The following is a 22340-nucleotide window of genomic DNA, read 5'->3' on the forward strand; positions in this document are numbered from 1 at the left end:
ACATAACACAATTTAAAGGATCTGGTAGAATGGACTATTTGATTAATCTTTGTATATTTGAGAGTTGTAGAAGGTGATTGGGAAACCTACCACTGTCAGGTAATTAGTCAAGATGTGACGTGTCATCAATACAATAACAAAGAGACAGTTTGAAAATATTATAACCACAAATCCCTTTACTCTTCTGGGAAACGCCACAATTTTCATATATACTCTAGTTGACATTCTTCATGATTGAAAAGAAGGGGGAGGCTCTTATTAAATTGTAGTTTAAATGTGTCATAGAAGGGTGACCCTGTCAAGTTTAAAGGTGGATTTAAGCTACTCTAACTACCTCAATTGACCTCATTTAGCATTCAATTGACCTCATTTGACATGATCAACATCTCATCCATTAGATATTAAATAGGAAGGATAGTCCACACACGGGAAGGAGAAAGAGGAAGATTATTTTTGATTGGACCAACTCTCTTGACTTTTATTTGACTAGTGTTGACTTTTATTTTTCATCTTTGTTTGACCAAGTTATTTACTAATCGTAGTGGTCGAACAGTTCAATCATTTTTTTACTGTGGTTGACCAAAGTTTTTTTCATGTTCTTTCTCATTGAACAATGGTTGACCATAGGTCAACTTCTATGATTTGATTGATTTTTTATTGTGGTTTGTTCACTATGATTTGATTGAATTTTTTCCCACGTTGACCAATAACCTTCAGTTGAAATTTATTCTTTTGTTACAGACTTTGAATTGGATCAACATTCACTATTTATCTCTCCTTTGACTGGCATGACTTGCCATTTGTTTAAATCAGAATTTGGAATTTCGATTGGAATATCGTGATGTATATTTTGATGAATTGAACTCTTTCTCATAAGGAAAGATTCCAAGATTCCCCCCTTGTGGGTTTTTCCTTGGTCATTGACCTTAATTTTGGTGTCTCTTGTCTCATTGTTTACTCTAATATCTATTTAATTATTAAAGAAGTTCATGGTTGAAATTTTTCATGTATAATTTATTAATGATTAGAATTCTCTTGGAATTTTAATTGTGTCATTCTAAATAGTTATTAGTTTGAAAATTTGTATTAGTCTTGATTACACTAGAAAACCAACAGATCAAGGAGAATTAGGAATAATCTCATGTGAGTGATCCAAGGGATCAGTTTCATGCTCAAACCTCAAAGTGTTCAAAAGTGTTTGAAACTTGTACCAGTGCATAGATATCGGTGATCTGAATCCAACACAACTTGAGTCATTCAAAACCAATATCGTATGCTCCAAAATCGTGTTTTGATCGAATTCCTAAACAAGGAAATATGTAAAGTTGGGTTGCATGTATGCCCAGTGAACAGTTCGTATGTTGGCTTGGAATGTGACTAAGCAAGGTAACTATATTTTTATTATCCAATGGTTTTTCTCCATGTGCCTCAATCTGGTTGGTCAAATTTTCTTGAGTTTGATTGGTTGTGGGTTTGTTGAGGTGGTCCAATGGTGGAGATCCATGTCAGCCAATAGCTGACTGCCACGTAGCCTCCCAAATGTATTCTAAAATTTTGGTGTGAGGGCCAAGGGAACCTAACGGGATTCAAACCAACAACCTTCCACTAGGAAGCAATACCATCCACTAATGTGTCATCACATTGTTTCTTGTTAAACATAGGCTCTCAGGCTTAATTGTATTAAAGCACATTTCATTTTGGAGTTGGGGCCAGGGCTAAGCCCGCACCTTGGTCATTGCAGCCTTGAACTAAGGGGTGGGACCATGGGCCAAAGCTTAGCCCCAGCCCCATGGTCACAACCCTACCACAAACACCAGACTGGAGAACTATTGACGGAGTTGGAATGGCGGTGAGCCCCCAGGGGGCCAGTCCAAGTAACATGATCCCCCATATAACTAAGAGCGCGACATTGGACGGGGGCCATCTCTAGGGCCTATGGCCACAATACGACCACCACTTTCGATTCTTTGGTGCACCCAAAATCTTTGGAATTTTATACAGACCTACTCGCCATCACGTGACCATGCACCAAGTGATGCAGGAGGATTTGGCACTCTTAATCAAACGAGGAATCCAAAGTGGAGCAAGAAGAAAGTGGACCATCGGTACAAAATAGGGGACATTTCTGTTAAAATAGAGCTAGTTTGATGGAAGCGATAAGTCTCTAGAAGACTTAATTAATGTAATAAATGCCCTCTTGAGTTATCTGTGTATATATGCATTGATGGATTGAATCCAGTGTTATTAGATTGTTGATCGACCATCGATCACTTAAATGATCAATGGCGATCCAATAATAAACCCAAGATGTCAAGTTGATTGTGATATGGGTGTCGTAACAGAGCATGGGAGAGAACCGTGATTTTAATGTAAAATTCATCAAGGGCAAATGAGATCAAGTTAAAGGGGAAATAGACGAAGAGTGCATGAGATCCGTTGGATCTTATAAATCGATGGTCATCGCATAAATGGAAGAGCATGGAAGATAATCAGTGAAGAGCAAATTTTAAACAATGGAAGTGATATTTTGGGCGGCCTCAAACCCATAAGTGGTATTGAAGGGTGAGCACCCAATTCCACTCATCAAGTGACATGTAGTAGTGAGGAGGAGAGAGGAAACCACTTTTTGGGCGGTTAATCCTCGTGCTAATTGTGCACTCAAAATATCTGACAGTCATTGGATCTAGCACGAGAAGATTGACAGTGGAGGATTGTCACACAAGTTTGACAGATCAGGCCAGTGACAACTATCAGATCGAGCGCCAGATCAATGGTCCTAATTTGATTGGAGATCAAAGAAAGGAAGGAGCAACGCTACAGAAATGGCTTGGGAGTGCAAACCTGCAAATAATTATGGTTTCCAGTGTAATGTTTTTGAAGTCTGGTTTAAGCGCTCGGTCGAGTTTTTCCTGAGTTTCCTGTGTTTCTATATGTTATATGGTCCCAGGTTTTGAGGCCTATGCATGATTAAAATGATTCCAAAAGAGTAGTGGGCCATATCCCATAGGCATCAGGATTGAAATTCCTAAATGAAAGGAGAAATTAGTATACCCCAAAATCTCCTTTCATCATTTGGTATCAGAGCAGGAAAAGGATTTCGTGCGAGCAGGAAGAATGAGTCAAGCAAAAGGAGAAGAGGTACAGTTGTGTTGATCAAGCTGGAGAGTTATGGTCTTACTGTTGTGCAAAGAACGACAATGAAAGGTGAGAAGACTTGCAGCAACCTAGAGCAAGGTGTGCTCAATTGGTTCCAGAGGAGAGAGGCAGAAGGATGCCAAAAGACTAAGCTCAGAGGAGAAAGCTTGGTGAGGTATTGTGTAGTAGAGGAAGACTATTACTGCAGAGGTTGGTTGTAGCTCACAAAAGATCATAAGGCAGTTCCACTGAGAAGTGGGTAGAATTGCTAAGGAAAAGGAGAAGCATATGACTAGGAGTTCATAAATTTTTGTGCCTCAGGAGTTTGATGCAGGAGCATCTGGCACTCTTAATCAAATGAGGATTCCAAAGCGGAGCAAGGAGGATGTGAACCATCGGAGCAAAACAGGGGACATTTCTGATAAAATAGAGCTAGTTTGATGGAAGCGATAAGTCTCTAGAAGACTTAATTAGTGTAACAAATTCCCTTTTGAGTTATCTATGTATATATGTGTTGATGACTTGAATCCAGTGTTAGTATATTGTTGATTGACCATCGATCACTTAAAGGATTGATGGCGATCCAATAATAAACCCAAGATGTTGAGTTGATTGTGATATGGGAATCGTAACAAAGCATGGCAGAGAATCATGATTTTAACGTAAAATCCATCAAGGGAAAATGAGATCAAGTTAAAGGGGAAATATATAGAGAGTGCATGAGATCCATTGGATCTTATAAATCGACGGTCATCACATAAGTCGAAGAGCGTGGAAGATAATCAGCGAAGAGTGGGTTTTAAATAGTGGAAGTGGTATTTCGGGCAGCCTCAAAACCATACGTGGTATTGAAGGGTCAGCACCTGGTTCCACTCATCAAGCGACACGTAGCAGCGAGGAGGAGAGAGGAAACCATTTTTCGGGTGGTTAATCCTCATGCTAATTGTGCGCCCAAAATCTCTGATAACCGTTGGATCTAGCGCAAGAAGGTCGACAGTGGAGGATTGTCATGCAAGTTTGACTGATCAGGCTAGTGACAACCATTAGATTGAGCACCAAATCAATGGTCCTGATTTGACCGGAGATCGGAGAAAGGAAGGAGCAGCACTACGGAAATGGCTTGGAAGTGCAGACCTGCCAATAATTATGGTTGCGGGTGTAATGTTTTTGAAGTCCAGTTTAAGCACTTGGTCGGGTTTTTCCTATGTTTCATGTTTTCCGATATATTATATTGTCCTGGGTTTTGACGCTTAAGCATGATTAAACGCTTTTGAAAGAGTAGTGGGCCATAACCCACAGGCCTCAGGATTGAAATTCTAAATGAAAGGGGAAATTGGTATACCCCAAAATCTCCTTTCATCACCAAGACAGTTGGGGCTCAGTCGACGAGGGCAGGTAGTTAGCCTAGCCCCTAGGAACATGGCCCCCATATGACCTCAATTTTTGGAAACTGGGGGTTAATGGACAATTTAATTGTTTGACAGTTTCACCTGTCAGGTGGGATTGTGGGCCAGGTTTCTGTGTCAGTTACGGGTTTAGGGTGCTCAAACCAGGTTTGGGTCGAATTGGAGGATGGTTAGCTATGAAAATTGGTAAAAACTTGTAACAAGTATAAACTTCTTAGTTTTTGGCCAAATGAGGTCCAGAAAGAACCCAAATGGGATTTTTTGATAGTTATGGATCTATTGGAGACATTTTTTTCATTATAAGCATTTTAAATCCTTGAAAACACAAATTTGAGCACTTAATGAAAGAGGCCCTATATTGGAAGTTTGACTAGGAGATGTAGCCTGAGAGAGGGTTGAAATCCTTTATCACATTTGTTATTATGTGTTTCTGATATGGTATTTTTTATCTATTTTAGATGTTAGCCAAGATTAAAAATAATTACTTTATGTGTTTTGCAACTTGATCCATTACCCAAAAAAATAAAATTTTCACTTTCAATTTGTTCATCAACATCAAGTTTCAATTACAGATCATTTTGGTATCAGAGCATCAGGTTATTGTGAAGGATTAATTTTGTTTGCAAGTGTTTTTCTTATGCTTACAAGGTTGAATCTTAAAAAAGGAGAAGGATAACTTGTGGAGCCAAGATCTCAAATTGTTTCAAGGTGAAAAAACACACCTCAAGCTTCAACAGTCATGGCACATGAAGAAGGTCCTGAAGGGATGTTTGAAGATGAAAGAACTTCCAAAAACTCTTTCTTCGAGATGTATGAAATGGTAAAGATTCTTTATGAAAATAGGAATTGAAGGTTGTATGGAGAGAGATCAAAACCCCCGAATTTAGGAGATGAAGGAAAAGGAGACAATCCTCGGACAGGGAATGGAGGGAATGATGAAAAACCAACACCTTCACCTCCATCCTCATCCTCACCTTCATCCCCATCTTCTACTTCTTCTATCTTTTACAAAGACCTCCAAATTCTCTGAAAGGATATGGTAAAACTCCTTTGTTAAAGCTTGATATTAAGTTTGAATTGCCTATGTATGATGGAGAGGTAGATGCTGAGAAATTAGATAATTGGGTTCATCAGATTGAAGTGCATTGCATGATACAAAGAATCAAGGATGATGAGACAAAAATTTAGCTTGCTTCTCTTAGCTTGGAAGGTTCATCACTTATTTGGTGGGAAGTCAAAACTTAAGAGGACATGAAGAAAGATGGTAAGGTTTTATCCTCTTGGAATGATTTTGTTGTTGCAATAAGGAGATTTTATCCATTAGCATACATGCAAAAAGCTATTATGGATTGACAGAAATTTAAACAAGCTAAAGGTCAAAATGTGAAAAGCTATACTCAAGAATTTAGAAAAAGAGCTTTGATTTTGGGTATAGATTTGTCCTCTCAAGACACTCTACTCAATACATTGGAGGATTGGGTAGTTATTTGGGACACACAATTCTCATGTTTTAGAAGCAAGAGGGAAAATTGTTTCGAAAGGAACTTGTGAGAAGTCATTCAAGTCTGGAGAAAAAGGAAAAGGGAAGTTTAAAGGAAAGGATAAAAAGAATGTTTCGGTTAAGAAAGAAGGAGAAAATCTCACATGTAAACATTGTTCTAAAGAAGGCCATGATGAAGACCATTGTTGGAAACTTCATCTTGAGATGAGACTCAAAAATTTTAATAGCAAGGAGAAAGAAAATATTATTGTGATTGCACAACAAGATCTAGGATATGATTCCAGAGATGAAACAAAATCATTGCCATGGGATTGAAAGGTAAGGGTTCAATTGCAAGTACAAGTTCTTCTAGAAAACCCATTGAAACTAAAATGAGAGAGAAAGAATAGAGTTGTTCCATATTAGAATCATCACAAAACATAACAAGGTAGATACTTTGTTTGATTGTGGTTCACAAGCAAACCTCAATTCAGAAGACACTGTTAAGAAAATAAATTTGGAAAGAATTCCTCATCTTAAACCTTATCCTTTGGGTTGGGTATGTGACAATGCCAAGTTGCAAGTGACAAGAAAATGCATACTTAGCCTTTGCAATCGCTGCAAATTTTATTGATGAGGTAGAACTTGATGTGGTACCACTTGTCATTTTCGGTATTATTTTAGGAAGCCCATACTTATATGATAGGAAATCCATCTTTCTTCACCATGAGAACAAGTATCACTTGTTTAAAAATTGGATTGAGTACATTGTTAGAGCACATAGTAAGAAGTTGAATTTATCTCTTACGAATGTTGGACAAATGAAGAGGTTTGTAAATGCTTGTTAGAATTTTACATTGTTGATGATTAAACATAAACATGTTGAGGAATATAAAGCCTCTCAAGGATACGAATCAAGTTTGAAATTTGATTTCATTGAGGTTGCTAATCCATGCGATAAGATGTTTGAAGAGTTTAACATGTTTCCTGCTAAAAGAGGAAACCAAAATGAAGTGCAATTGCAACAAAATGCATCATTGTTGAACATTGGTATGAACAAGATGCCAGAAGAATGCAGGGGTCAAAAGGCAGATGCAAAAGCTATTTAACAAAGACGACATTGGTTCTAATACATATTCTTGTGAGTTTCATAAAGTTTTGGCTTTGAAGAGGGATGGTGCATGGTGATGGAATTCACATTTGGTAAAGAGTCAAGGCTAGACATGAAAAATATTGTATTGACCACAATTTTTAGGTTGGAAATGGAGTAAGGCTTTGCAATAGAAAATAAAAGTTTCAAAGAGAAAGAACTTGAAATTGGGTAAGTCTCCTTTGATTAAAGACATAGGAGTGAATGTTCAGATTTTTTTAATGTAAGCTTTATCCTCTAAACATCTTGAAGAATTGTAGCAAGATCCCATCTTTGATAGATAAACAGGAACTTCAAGAAGAAGGAACGAAAAGTACCTTCATATGGGGAAAGGTGTAAAACCAAGAAAAACAAAATGGATTGAAAAGGGAAAGGTCAGGGAATTGTACCCTCATCTATTTCTTCACTGAAAATAGTCTTTTGGAGGTCCAAAAGCTTCTAGTTGGGAGGAGTGATCCAGGGGAATAGTTTAGTGCTCAAAATTCAAAGTGTTAAAAAGGTGCTCAAAACCTATAGCACTACATATATCCGAGTGATCTGAATCCAACGTAACTTGCATCGTTCAAAACCAATATTATAAGATCTCGATATCACGCTCTGATCGAATTCCTAAATAAGAAAAAAATTTAAGTTGGGTTGTAGGTATGCCCAGTCAGTAGTTTGTAAGTTGACCAGGCATGTGACTGGGTAGGGTGATTGTATTTTTATTGGCCAATGGTTTTTCTCCATGTGTCTCAGTTTGGTTGGTCAAATTTTCTTGAGTTTTGATTAGTTGTGGGTTCATTGAGGTCATCCAATGGTGGAGATCCATGTGGGCCAATGGCTGACTACCATGTTTCCTCCCAAATATATTGTGAATTTTGGTGTTAGTTCCAAGGGAACCCCATGACATTCGAGCCATTGACCTTCCACTAGGCAGTAAGACCATCCACCAACGCACCATCACATTATTTCTTGTTAAACATAGGCTCTGTGCATTAGTTGAATTAGAGCACATTTCATTTAAGAGTTGGGGTTGAGGCTAAGCCCCTGCCCTGGTCCCCATGCCATCGAACCAAGGGGCGAGACCATGGGTCAGGGCTTAGCCCCAACCCCGTGGTCACAACCCTACCATAAATACCATAATAGAGAACTGTCGACAGAATTGGAATGAGGGTCCGCTTGGGTCATGTGACCCCCCATATAACCAGGAGTACGGCACTAGATGGGGGCCAATCCCTAGGGCGCGAAGTGAGGGTTAGCCCTAAGGCCTATGGCCGCAATATTACCACTACCTCCGATTTTTTGTCACGCCCAGAATCTTTGACACTTTATATGGTTCTATGCACCAACACATGACCAAGCACTGAGGTAGTTGGGGCCTGATTGGCGAGGGCAGGTGGTTAGCCTAGGTCCGGGGCATGTGGCCCCCATATGACCTCAATTTTTGGAAACTAGGTGTTAATGGACAGTTTAACTGTCTAGAAATTTTTCTCATCAGGCGAGATTGTAGGCCAGGTTTGCTCGTTGGTTCGGGGTTTGGGGTGCTCAAGCCAAGCTTCGTCAAATTGGAGGATGGTTAGCTATGAAAATTGGGAAAAACTTGTAACAAGCATAAATTTCTCATTTTTTGGGAAAATGAGGTGTAGAAAGAACCTAGATGGGGGTGTTTGATAGTTCTGGATCCATTGGAGACATATTTTTTTTTTTACATTCTAAGCATTGTAAAGCCATGAAAACATAAATTTGAGCACTTAATGAAAGAGGCCTTGCATTGGAAACTGGACCAGGACATGTAGGCCACAAAAGAGGTGAACTCCTTTATCATGTTTGTTGTCATGTGTTTTTGATATGGTATTTTGTATATGTTTTGTCTGTTAACTAAGTTTATAGATAATTACTTTATGCATTTTGTAACTTTATCCATTACCCAAAATACATAAAATCTTCACTTGCAATTTTTTCATCACCTTCAAGTTTTAATTACAAATCAGTAAGTTACATGCTTGAGAATAAATCAAGTCAATTTGATGGGCATTCAAAATGGATTTCTCCTTGGTTTGGGGTCCTACCTTTGCCACATATTCAACAAGCCTAGGCAACAAGGACTTAGTGAACTTCTCACGTAATAACTCTTCAAGGAACTTGGTTCTGAAGAGACTTTGTATTCTTCTCCACTCAAGAATATAATCAGAAATGTGGTTGGAGGTGTCATGATGGAATTTAGTGAGAATTTTGATCCCAATATTGTACCTAAAAAGCAATTGATACTGGTTGAAAAAGGCCCGTGTTAAAGGAAAAAAGTTATCATAAGCGACACACTCTAAGTCAATGTACCATTTAGCAGCATTACTAGTAAGAGTCCACTAGAAAGGTGGAAACTTTATGCTATTGTCCATGAATGAGTTGGAAAAGAATCATAAGTTATAAGCAGTAATGTGGGTTATATGATCTTCTCTAGGCTTACCATCAAACATGGGAATGTTTTTTGGTAGTGAGGGACATGTGGCCATGTAATATTATGCTTATGGGATCACTCACTAACTTATATAGATCATGGAAAAAAATTGTTTCCGAGAAAGGAAAGTTAAATTATTCTTGGCGGGAGGGTTGGTGCCCTATTGTCTCCCAAGTGGAGGGTTTGCTCCACCCATAGCTTGGTTTCTAGTGTTAGGTTGAATCGTGGAAGTGGTTTGGTTAGAGTTGTTATCTGCAACACCAATGTAAATGTGCTGTTGGTTAATGCCCCCATGTTGGATGCCCCCAATGAAAAAAGGATTCTCAAATGGTTATTGACCTCCTAGGCGAAAGGATATTCTGGAATGATTACCAAGAGGATTAGAATCTCATGAATTAAACATGTTGTGAGAGAAATTTTTCCCTCCCCATTGGGAATTCCCTAGGAAAGTGGACCTAAGAAATGCAGACCCAACAAAAGATTGGCTTCCAAAAGGATTAGAGAACCCAATAGAAACAAATGTACCCCAATCTATGCTAGAAGATGACATGGACACAGTAAAATGATTCCCACGATACGTAAATCGATTATTGTTATAATCGCACTCCATACTAAGATACTAACACCCATCATGGGGCTCGAGAAACAAAATGTGAATGAGAATTTTGACCCTTTGACATTGGAAATATGTATTATATGCATGGTTGAACTAGAAATTTTGATAAATATAAACATAGATGATGTGGAGGTACCCATAATGGATGTACTATACAGGGGAAAAGAGTATCACTACATATTTTTCCAGAATGAGTAGAACGGGTTCTAAATGGACGTGGTGGGAATAAGGCGTGTGGTTGTAGATATAGATGTAATAGTTTGAATACCATCAGTCACTAAGTTGTCTACATAGTAGGTCTTGATGTGGCGGTATATGTGTTATCCATAAAGAACTTGGGTAAAGCACTGCGTACATATCTACACAAGTTAACACCCCCTCCTAGAGAGATGGGTGTAAAGGTACAGTGATGATGTGGATGGTTATGGTCAAGCACTGAGTGAGAAAAAGGTTTTTCCCCTTGAGTAGCACCCAAAGTGTCCTGATACAAAGGTGTATCCATTGTTGGGTTAATTATATGCCTACAACTAAGTGGAACATCCTCGTGTGGAGTAAGGCCCTCAAGTCAATGAGACCAATGCAAACAAAACTCTACCATGATGGTATCCAAAGGTGAGACAAAAAGTGAAAAAATAAAAATTGTACGACCACTAGATATAATCAAACAACACACACTATAAAGATCTTAAGGCACAAAGCAAGAAAACTAGAGTTGAAAGGGATCTTCCAGTAGCTGGAGCCTAGTTAATGAATGCCCAAGTTGACTGTGAGGAAATGGTTGAGAAAATTACAACAACCTATTTTTTAATGGATCTTAAATCAAGTGCTCTTATTAGTTCTAAAGTGCCCTTGAGGAGAACCAAATTAGTTTTGACTAATGTCTGCCATAAGTATAGCAAGGGAAACTCCCTCGTTGTCACTCATGAGAGTATCCTAATACAATGGCCGCTAATGATACAACCAATAAAATCCCTTCCTAGGGGAATAGTTACCAAGCATATCTATATGCAAGGGCATAGTAGTTTAGCCTAAAGCCTCTCGAAAGGGAAACCCAGGTAATACATGCATATCATGCCAACAAGGTAAAATGAAGCAGGATATATCACTCTGCTAGTCTTGATGTAGACTCATGATTGACCCTTTTGTAAGAAGGGATTCTCAGGTGCATGCCACTGAAAGTGAATTTGCTCTCTATAACTCAAGATACTAGATTTGTTTCATTCTCTTAGAGGATTTACTTTTCTCCCCTATGCTAACACCCTAGCTTGAGCTATTGTGTATTTCCTACAGGAGAAAGTAAAAAAACTTGAGTTAATTGTAACTATGCATTTATTTTATGGTTGTTTATTAATTGAATGGTGTTTTGGATGAAACTATATGGTGTTATGACTCATCTTTTTGGAAGAAACCATGGAAGATGATGTACATGCAAGTATTTATTTTGATAAATACTATATCAAGAAGGGTGAGGATATTTTTCTTTCAAATGCAAGTAGGAAAATAGTCCTTTCTCACTCACATTTAACATTCAAAAACATAAACCAAATTAGAAAACCATCTGGAAATGTTAATCAATAAAATTCAAAAGGAAATAATCAAAAGAGTTACTTAAAAAACGAAAACCATAATCTACAAGGAAGTATGTAATAAGAGGTAAAAAACAAAAAATCATCACACTCACAAGTAGACAAATAAGTTTGGGCTACCAAGATAATGATGCCAAAAAGTTATTTGGGCACCAATGTTTCTAATGGGAATCAAACTGAAGATAGATCTCAACACGCTAATTAGAAAACTAGATTCACTAAATTGAGAGAAAGATTGGAAAACTACATAATAATCAAGCAAAAACACTATAGATTTAAGAGTAGACTCTTGGTGGGCATATAATAGTACCAAGAAACTAAAATTTTCTAAACGAAACCCTTAAAAAATCTTTGGAAGAAGGTTTCAATTCCCTAAGCATGAAAAAATTGAGCGACAAAGGCCAAACAACGCTCTGTTGTAGTGTTATTTGAGCACTAAAGGCCCCTTCAAAGCCCTAGTTTTAACTAGGACTAAGAAATATAACATAAAAAAATAGATTTAATATTTTAGAGAACAAAGGTTTCAAATATAAGTTAATGATTAGACTTAGGACTATTGTAAAATGTAAAAATGAAGGCTACAAAAATGTGCCTACTCAGGTCTACCAATTAGACTTGCCAATTCTATTACAGATAAATTTTGTGCATAATAGTGAGTTCCTTTAGATCCAAACAGACTTGCCCAAGGTCTACCCAGATGGACGGTGTGTGAATAAAGTATAGTACAACAAAATACAAGCAATCCCAAGCATACAAGCCAATCGTTATAGATGAAGTGGATAAGTTTATCTTCCTATCATGAGGACACAACTATTTTTGTTGATGCCAACTTGCAAGAGATCTCCCAGATATCTCAGCTATTGCTCCTAATTCTGAATCTTTGCACACAAACAAGAAACCAATCAATTATTTTCATGCAAAAAAATATTAGTGCATGCATTCATATAAACTCAAATAAAACATGTGAACATAAAAGAAATACATGAATGAAATGAGGGGAATCTTTATGACACTGTATTATACTAAGTGGAAGTACATAGTTTCTCCTTTTGTAACCTCTTCCCATGTCACCTTCTCACCTACACTCACTAAAATCAAGATATGTTTGTGTAAGTTTATTGCGGAAGTATATTACAAGTTAACTTTCTGATAACATTTTGACATTATAACTTTATCCTCTTTTGTGACTTATGGAGATATTTTTTATATAATATTTTCTTAGGGGTGATCATATTGAATCTAGACACTTTCTTGGTTGCATTCAATGCTTTGATACTTATCCACTCCAAGTGATCAAATTTGACATGATCAAACCTTATCCATGAAAAAAAAATCTCCAATTAAGTGGCACTGGGGCATTGTTAGCCCTCTATTGCTTAATTTACTTTAATACAAGGCATTGTCGGTCCTAATGTTTCTCAACTAGAAATATGTAATGAATCATTGAAGCCTATAATTTGACCTTTCTGGAGCCTTCCACAAATTACCTTTTGACATACTGACCTAGAAGGTGTTGTACCTTTCTTTTGGACCCTAGGGGTGGATTTTTGAGCTATAGCATTAAGAAATGGTAAAGATGTTGATATCACGTGTTCCTTAATTTATCCAGCTAATTAAATTATGCGATATTATTCCTTGTGAAAAATAAAGTATGTGTGTACATGGTGATGCTTACTTCCTCCAAAATAAACTAGGATATATTTTAACTAATTCTAAATAAACTAAATGATTTAGGGGAATAAAAAGGCATGTGTGTATATGGTGATACTTACTTCCTCCTAAATAAACTAAGTGATATTTTAATTAATTCCAAGGGAGATGAAGATGAATTTAATCCCTTTTTTATTCCCTTAAATCAATAAGAGTGTAAGGGGAAGAGAATACTTAGAAGATGAATTTTACTTTTAGACCCAAGCTAATAATATAAATGAATATTGAACCAGTAAAAGCTATACACATGGAAAAATAAATTATAGTTACTTTGATAATGAGTGAATCTAGTCTAAATTCCTCAGAATAACTTGCCAATTATCAAAACTAGGGGAGAATTATTATTAGGTGCCACTTAGCTAAATAATTGTATAGGTTAATTGTGTAGGTTTTTTTCAGGAAATGATAGATTCTACCAATTTTGAAATCATAGTTGTAGGATCGATGAGTCCATTTCTTTAATAGTCATTTGGTTTTTGTACATAACGAACAAACATAAATTCCACAAATAGAGAACCACTTGAATGCTCATATGTATTGGAAGATGTCTGAAATGAAATTGGAACAAATAGAAAAGTTTTGCAAGCAACATAAGTAAGAAAAGGAACATTGGAGTCTCTTATATATGTGGTAGAAATTGTTGAAGGGTTGAGCCGAATTCCACTTAACTTAAAGGTTTTTTCTACCTACATCAATCCATCAAAACTATTACAACAAACATAAACAAAATAAACATAAATTGAGTTACATTCATTCATAAAGGATGAAAAAATGAGCAATGTACACAAGCAAGAAACAAGATAGATAATGGGAAGAAATGACTCTTTATTCCAAATGGGTGATGTCAGTTGGTTTTCTAGGATACACAATGGAAGATGTTGGGCTTGTGCAACCCTCTTCTATCTTACAATATAAGTTTCCCCTTCGCATCTTTTGCAAGATATCTCCTCTAGCAGTGGTGAGCAACTCTAATGATGGATGCTCACAAGTTACAAGGAAAATGCTATCACTCCTGGAGAATTGAGGTGTAATACTTGTGGCATAACCTTATACTCTTTCTCTTCATGAAATAGTTGTTCCAATGCTCTTATTTATAATCATTTCCAATACTTTTGTGGTTATTGGTTTAATGAATGAGTTTGCATGCTAATGTTTTCTCCTCATGCTTGGGGATATGAGCGGTACTTTGGGGGATCCAAGAAGCCTCCCTCAAGTGTGTTCGAGGTAGAGGGTATCCAGGTGAACCTAGTACATGATTCTAATAGGATCTCTGTCATTCTTTAGACCGTTCTCTTGAGGAAATGCCATTTTCTATGAATCCATGTAAATATCAAAGGAATTATAATGTTCAGCCAACTACTTAGTCTTATGGGACTTGTTCATAGTCTAGTTTCTACATATGTGACCAATGGTCCAAGGATAGAACAATTTCCTTTGGAAATCCTTTTTCCAAATCTAATTCCTCAATGACTCTAACATATTAGGTGAACATCCATTCTTTAAGCTCAAATTTATCTAGATTTTATCTCAAAAATTTCCAATCATTTTGAGAGAGTCATCACTCCACAATGAAGAGGAAAATATGGCAAGTAGACCCAAACTAGAAAATTGTCTAAGTAAAATCCACTTCACGACAAGAAAATGGCATCCAACGATTCAAATACATCACTCTTGGACCCATGAAAAATATGGTCCATTCCAAAAAATGAAATCTCTATATTCCTCATTTTTAAATAAAAGAAGCATAATATTTATGACCACATAAATAATAAGAGATATTACATTGAATCATTACCATCCAATATTTTCTTCCATTCAAAAATCCATTGCTTTTGTGGATGACCATAGTTTATTGAACTTTCCAATGAGACCATGTCATGCAAGTATCAAAGCTATGAGGTAAGGAGAAATGAGAGGGATTTTGACCCAAAGATCTATCCAATTTATTCATAGACTTTGATCAAACAAGCTTAGACATTGGCTTGCTCAACAAGGCAACTAAAACATGGAAGACAATAACATCTACCCCTTCCAAATCCATGTATGAGAAAGACAAGCCAACAAAAGAGGATAATGGTGAGAGAAAGGAAGACTAAGGTTCAAGCAAGAACACCCAAAACTAATCCCTCTAGTCTCTGCTATATTTTCTAATATTAACAATTAAAGAATTAAATCTTTTTATAATTATTTTTTTAAACTAAATAATAAAAATAAATTATGTAACATTTTTTTTTTTTTATTAATTCACTTCAATCATCTTATTTTGTAATTAGATATATATAATCAAATAAAGCAAATATATATAACTACTTAAAAATCCTTATAAATATTAAAAAATAAATAAATAAATATATTTATATTTATATTTATTTAAATAACTAAATATAACTTTATATTTATTTTATATTCTATAAAAACCATAAATACATAAGAATTTTTTATTATATATATATATATATATATATATATATATATATATTTTAAATAAATATTTATATTTATATTTATATTTATTTAAATAAATAAATATAACTTAATATTTATTTTATATTCCATAAAGACCTTAAGTACATAAGATTTTTGTTTTTTTTGGGTCTTTCAATAGATAAGATTTATTTTGGTCTCAAGTTCCCTTATAGGCTAGATAAGATTTTATTGGGTCTCAAGTCCCCTCATAGGTTAGGGAGGGGAAATTTTCTACATGTCTTTGAGAAAGTTTTTGTTTGTATAAAATATTAGACACCGTATGTTTTGACAAATATTTATATTAGGGGAATATTTTAGGATAAAAATGTGTAAAGATTTTATATTTTTTTAATATTTTAGGTAAATTTTTTATTCATTATTAAATTTTTATTATTATTAAGTGAATAATCCACCGGAAACGTTAAAAACATATAAAATCTTCTAGAATTTTGATGTTTGAAATCCATTTACAATAATCCCACCCTTATTCTACATAATTTCATCAAAAAAATTATTCCAATTATATAGAACATAATTTAAATTTTTGTCCATCCCGTTGCGACCCGGGGGAGGCTTTATAGGGTCGTCGCTCAGAGTCGAAATATGTTCAATTTTACTTTATCGAGTTAAGTTAAACGGTGTACGTCTAATTCTAAAATATCCATAGAATCAAAATTTGTTCAGATTCAAAATATCCGCAGCATGTGGGACGACTTGCTAGGCCCAGTTTTTTATTTTTCTCATAAGGATTCTGGGGTCTCACGCTTAGTCGGCTCAAACTGTGGAATCTGATTCATTTATTCAGGAAAATTGAACCCACATCACATCACATTATAGAAAGTTAAAGATTTGATGCTTTAATTAATTAAATTATTTATTTAAATTAAGTGGATTATTTTTATTGAGTGGAAAAGTTTATTTTATAATTTAAAGTAAAAAATATAAATTTACGGTGAAAAAATTTGATCTCTCTAAACCCATATTAAATGGGTACTTAAGATAAATCTATACTAATGTGTAATCTTCCTAACTAATCCAAAAAAATCCGTCTAATTTGCTTGGTGCTGCTTGTGAGAGGTCGTCCTGAAAAGCCCCATTTCCAATCCTATAGCATTTTAAATGCGGCCTGACATGGCAGCTCGATATCCAAAACATATCGATCTCTGTTTCTTTTTCAATAGCAGTGACATAACGACGTATTATATCGGGGTATCAAGGAGTCATGTCAGGCCGCATTTAAAATGCTATAGGATTGAAAATAGGACTTTCCTCGTCCTGGGCCCAGGTTAATAGGACCAAACCTCCGACGCGACCCTACCGTGGGTCTACTGATGACGGAGGGCAAGTTTACCGAATTTCCTGGTGTACTAAGAACACACATCCCTCTACTCAGACAAGGCCATGCGAAGCAGCATCTGAATTTCTAGGCAGTTTCCTTTGCTTTCTCTGACAAAGTTCAATAATCAATACACATTCAGATTGGTTGCAGTCATTAGTGCTTTCCCTGTTCTTAACGTAAGTCAATAGTTTAGTCAGTCAATTTTCTTCCTAGAGGGATTATAAGTCTTCAGAATAATAAACTTTTATTGACTCCTTCACGCGGCATTGACGAGAGCCTGTGGACCTTACTCGGCATTCGGACTATTCTGCAAATAATTGTGCCCTTTAAAATTCACTCGAAGTTGCGATTCTGCAACCGCGTTGGTGGTTCTTCCCTTCCCGAGTGTCAGTCGTCTTCTTGAGATGCTCAATTTCGGCCGAAATACTCGATTTCGGCGGCCGGATGTCATCAGTGATCACATCCAACCTCTCTATATATAATTGATACTCCCGTTGTTCAGTCCATCTGCACCAGAAGAGCTTACAATGGAGACAAACATTGGCCACAGAGGTTTGAAAGAGAAGTTTAATGAACTGCCTGGGTTCAGATTCCACCCTACAGAGCAGGAGTTGGTGGGTTTTTATCTGAAGAGAATGGTACAAGGGAAGCTTCACAATTTCAACTTCATACCGATGCTTGATTTGTATCGTTATGATCCCTGGGATCTTCCTAGTATGTTGCTCAATCCCAGTCGCTTCTGTATTGTTTTCATGGCTGAAATTTAGGAATTTGCAGTACTTAGCTTGTAATTAATTCTTTGATTCAGAGTCGTTTAGATTTCTGGAATTTGACTTTTTGGGTAACTTAATATTAATTCGCTGAATGAATCGCTGCAGACTTTGCTACTTTGGGTGAAGGAGAGCTGTTTTTCTTTGTCCCGAGAGATGAGAGGTGCCAGAATAATCGAGGCCGGCCTAATCGCCTGACGGCTTCTGGCTACTGGAAGGCCACGGGATCTGATCGGTTCGTTCGCGACGACAATGCTAAGTGCATTGGGCTGAAGAAAACGCTGGTTTTCTACAGAGGGCGAGCCCCTCGGGGACAGAAGACCGATTGGATTATGAATGAGTACAAACTGCCTGACTACTTTGATAAGCCCAAGGTGAGCGGACACTACCCAAGCGGTGGTGTTTAAAGACATTTTTGTTAAATTGTTATGGGTTATCTTGGCAAATTTTAGCTTTTAAAAAGGTTACAGTAGAGATGAATATTATGAGCGAAATTCTGAGTTTTCTTAAATCTGGAGCTCAAAAACAAACAGTTGGTAACTTGATCTACTAAAGTTAACCCAAATTACCTTCTAACACATACATGAGAAATTTGATTTGTCTCTTTTTGCATACTTTGATGTGTGTTGAGACACTTTTTCTGAGATCTTACTGTTACTGGACAAATTTCCCTGTAGCTTTTTAGCCTTTAAATAGGCTACAATAGAGATGAGTACCATGGGCAAAACTATAATCTGGAGCTCTAAAACTGTGGGTAACTTGATGGACTCATGTTTACCTGAACTACCTAACAAATACTTCCGAAATTTGATTTCTCCCTCTGTCTAATTTGATTTGTATTAAGAAATTTCTTTAGTATCCGTCAAATAAATACGTTATTTTATTGTTGATGTTTGGTTTAAATAGGCTACAATAGAGATGAGTACCATGGGCAAAACTATAATCTGGAGCTCTAAAACTGTGGGTAACTTGATGGACTCATGTTTACCTGAACTACCTAACAAATACTTCCGAAATTTGATTTCTCCCTCTGTCTAATTTGATTTGTATTAAGAAATTTCTTTAGTATCCGTCAAATAAATACGTTATTTTATTGTTGATGTTTGGTTTAAATAGGCTACAATAGAGATGAGTACCATGGGCAAAACTATAATCTGGAGCTCTAAAACTGTGGGTAACTTGATGGACTCATGTTTACCTGAACTACCTAACAAATACTTCCGAAATTTGATTTCTCCCTCTGTCTAATTTGATTTGTATTAAGAAATTTCTTTAGTATCCATCAAATAAATACGTTATTTTATTGTTGATGTTTAGTGTGAACCACATTTGCTGGTTTGTGATAAACTATATTAACTGGTTTGAAATGTTGACAATAAACTATCTATATTAATCTTGAAGACATTTCTCAACATAAATCAAATCACAAAAGTTTTAATTAAAAAAACACTGGCTGTATACTAAAGGGAAGACAACCAATAAGGTTTGTACCTTTTATGCATGGCTCATACTATAGTTGCTATATTTTTTTGGAGTTTTTTCCAAGCATATTTTTCTGTAGAATCTGATACGGGTAGAAAATTATTAGAATCACAAGTTTAAATTATAAACTTTCCACAATTCAAGTGCCTAATTTTTTCCAGAATAATAAATCTATTACTTAACTTTTTAGGAATAATAAATCTATCCCATGAGATTTAAGAGAAAGACTGCAAACACTAAAAATAGTTAATAATTAACTAACACCTTTAAATATTTAAATATTTTTTTAACGTTTAATAGCCTCCATTCAAGTCTCATTCTTAACTTGTTTCCTGTTTAATCAATTGGTTTTGCAGACGGAAGTAGTGCTCTGTCGTATATACAAAAAAGCCATCCCTCTCAAGTGGTTGGAACAGCAAGCGATGAACCAGGCAGAAGTGACTTCAACTTGCGAAGATTTGGACTGTATATCACAGGGTTCTCCTCTTTCTCCTGAAAATATCAATGATAATAAGCGCGTTCAGGAGGCTAAGTCGACCTGTGTCCGGGACTCAGATTCTGTTGCCCGCGATGTATTTACACCAGAACCAAGCAGCTCCCCGCAAGATAATGTTACACAGAGCGACATAACCAGTTTTCTGGACTGTGCTATCGACTGGGACCTGATGGAATCGAGGGTCTGTGAGGGTTTCATAGACCCCGACTTCCCAGCGTTCGAGGATGACTGTAAGAGAATCGAAGGATTTTTGAACCCCATAGGCCTGCTGAACTCTTCTTCCTCTCCTTCCTCTACAGAGTGTTGTTGTGGGGAGTCTCTGTTAATTCCGGAGATGGAGGAAGAGCCCATATTACTCCAAATCCCAAAGACGTTCGTTGATTTCCGAAACGAGTCCGATTGTGGCAAGAACTGGTATTTATATGAATAGAATTTCACATTTTCACTGAAACCTTGTCATAATTATTATGTACAAAATGTGTTTGGTCATATCATTAACATAAATTTGAGCTTTAAATTTTTTAATTTGCATAATATTTTATTATACAGTAACTCCCAGATTCAGAAGTATATCTGTGAATGTGAATTTGGGTTTAATTGACAAAGTTAATTGTTTATTTCAATTATATTTATGAAAATTTTATCGTATAAAATAATTTTTAATTAATATGATTATGATTATTAAAAAAATTACTTTATTTTAACATAAATTTATAACAGTTATTTTTATCAAATTCAAAATATTAATTTTTTAAAATTATTAAATAATTTAAATAAAAATTAAAATTAATAAAGTTTTTTCGTAAAAATTATATAAAAGAAATTTTTAGTCAATATGTTCGAACTAGCAAGTGTGGTTTATTATCAAGACTAGATAATGATGAATCACACTTATTAGTTTGAAAGACATTGACCAAAAAGTTCTCTTATATAATTTTTATCAAAAAAAACTTTACTTAAATCATTATAAAAAAAATACACTACCCTACAAGAAAAATTAAAATATTAACCTACAATATGATTATTAATGATTATTATTGCGTCATGCAGTGATAACTATTTAAATTGATCCAATATGAAACAAGTACCAATCCACAAACATACAAACCCAACCCATTCAATATATTTAATGGAAGAAGTTCTACCCTGAAACTTTGCAATCGAAAATCATACGAACCACAACTGTAATACTTCGCAGCTTTTTTGTTAAGAGATGAATCGAATAAAACTACAGTGACCAATCATATATGTAAAATGTCATAGCTTTCTTTTTATTTAAGTTTGAATTCAAATTCAACTTAGATATGCAAAATATTTATCTCTTAAATTTTTAATATTAAAAAAAAAGTAATATTCAAAATCTCGGTATCTAAAGGTCAGTATCAAACATCATCACGATAAAAGAAAATACAAAACCAGAAACCTATCATCATGATAAAAGAAAATACAAAACCAGAACCTTGCAGAGACAAGGGTTATGCTTCTTATGAAATGGCTAATACAAATTTTCTTTATCACCTGGAATAAAAGGAGTACCTTGCATCCCGTACTTTCAAATCGGATTATAAATAAAAATTGTAAAACTCATAATAATGTTAACAATCGATTATAAATATTTTTGTTTTTATTTGTATTTAAAAAAAAAAATTAAATGTAAAAAAATTGTTTTATTAAAATTAATATTTTAAACTTTAAATTTAATAAGTTAATGATTTTATTATTTTATTGTAAATTAATTTAATATTAGATAGTTTATTATTATTATTATTAATTTACTCAAATATTATAGATTATTTTATTATTGAAATATATGTTAATATTGTTAATTCTATCTTTATATCAAATTATATAAAATGTTAAGAAAATATATTCCTTGTTGGGGATGGCCTGCTCTCTTTCCACAAGAGAAACGACCATTTCAACCAAGCAGGGGAGTTCTTTGAGGTTTTCTCTCCAAGCAGAAGAGAGCAATTGCGTTCAAGAAGGCATGAAGAGAGCAACTGCATTCAAGAGGGCGTGGGATAGAGGATCCTCTGTAACAAATTCAAGAAGTCGTAAATTAGGAGTTATTGTGTCATTCATCTTTCTAGATCCAATTTGGTCTGCGAGCTGTTGTTCGATCCAATCCGGGGCACGTGCAGTCTGCGATCCGGTTTGCTAATATCAAGTGCATACATTCCTCTCATATATTTTCAAGTATGAATAATTCACCACAGCTACCAAAGATTACCAAAGGTAGACCTAGCACAGTTACTCTATAAAGCCTT

The 22340-nt window shown here is 35.4% G+C and overlaps 1 protein-coding gene across 1 annotated transcript; it reads left to right on the forward strand.

The window, feature by feature from the left end:
- The first annotated feature begins 17602 nt into the window (after nucleotides 1-17602).
- On the forward strand, nucleotides 17603-20527 carry LOC149252808 (NAC domain-containing protein 1-like). The gene is made up of 3 exons (XM_089456725.1): nucleotides 17603-18039; nucleotides 18204-18469; nucleotides 19934-20527. Exons 1-3 carry the CDS (start codon nucleotides 17853-17855, stop codon nucleotides 20501-20503), a joined length of 1023 nt encoding a protein of 340 aa, XP_089312851.1. The 5' UTR covers nucleotides 17603-17852; the 3' UTR covers nucleotides 20504-20527.
- Nucleotides 20528-22340: the final 1813 nt, after the last annotated feature.

This window comes from Pinus tabuliformis, chromosome 7 (assembly GCF_031772625.1).
Source record: "Pinus tabuliformis cultivar Carrire ecotype Pingquan chromosome 7, CPIR1, whole genome shotgun sequence".
In the NCBI taxonomy this organism is placed as follows: domain Eukaryota; kingdom Viridiplantae; phylum Streptophyta; class Pinopsida; order Pinales; family Pinaceae; genus Pinus; species Pinus tabuliformis.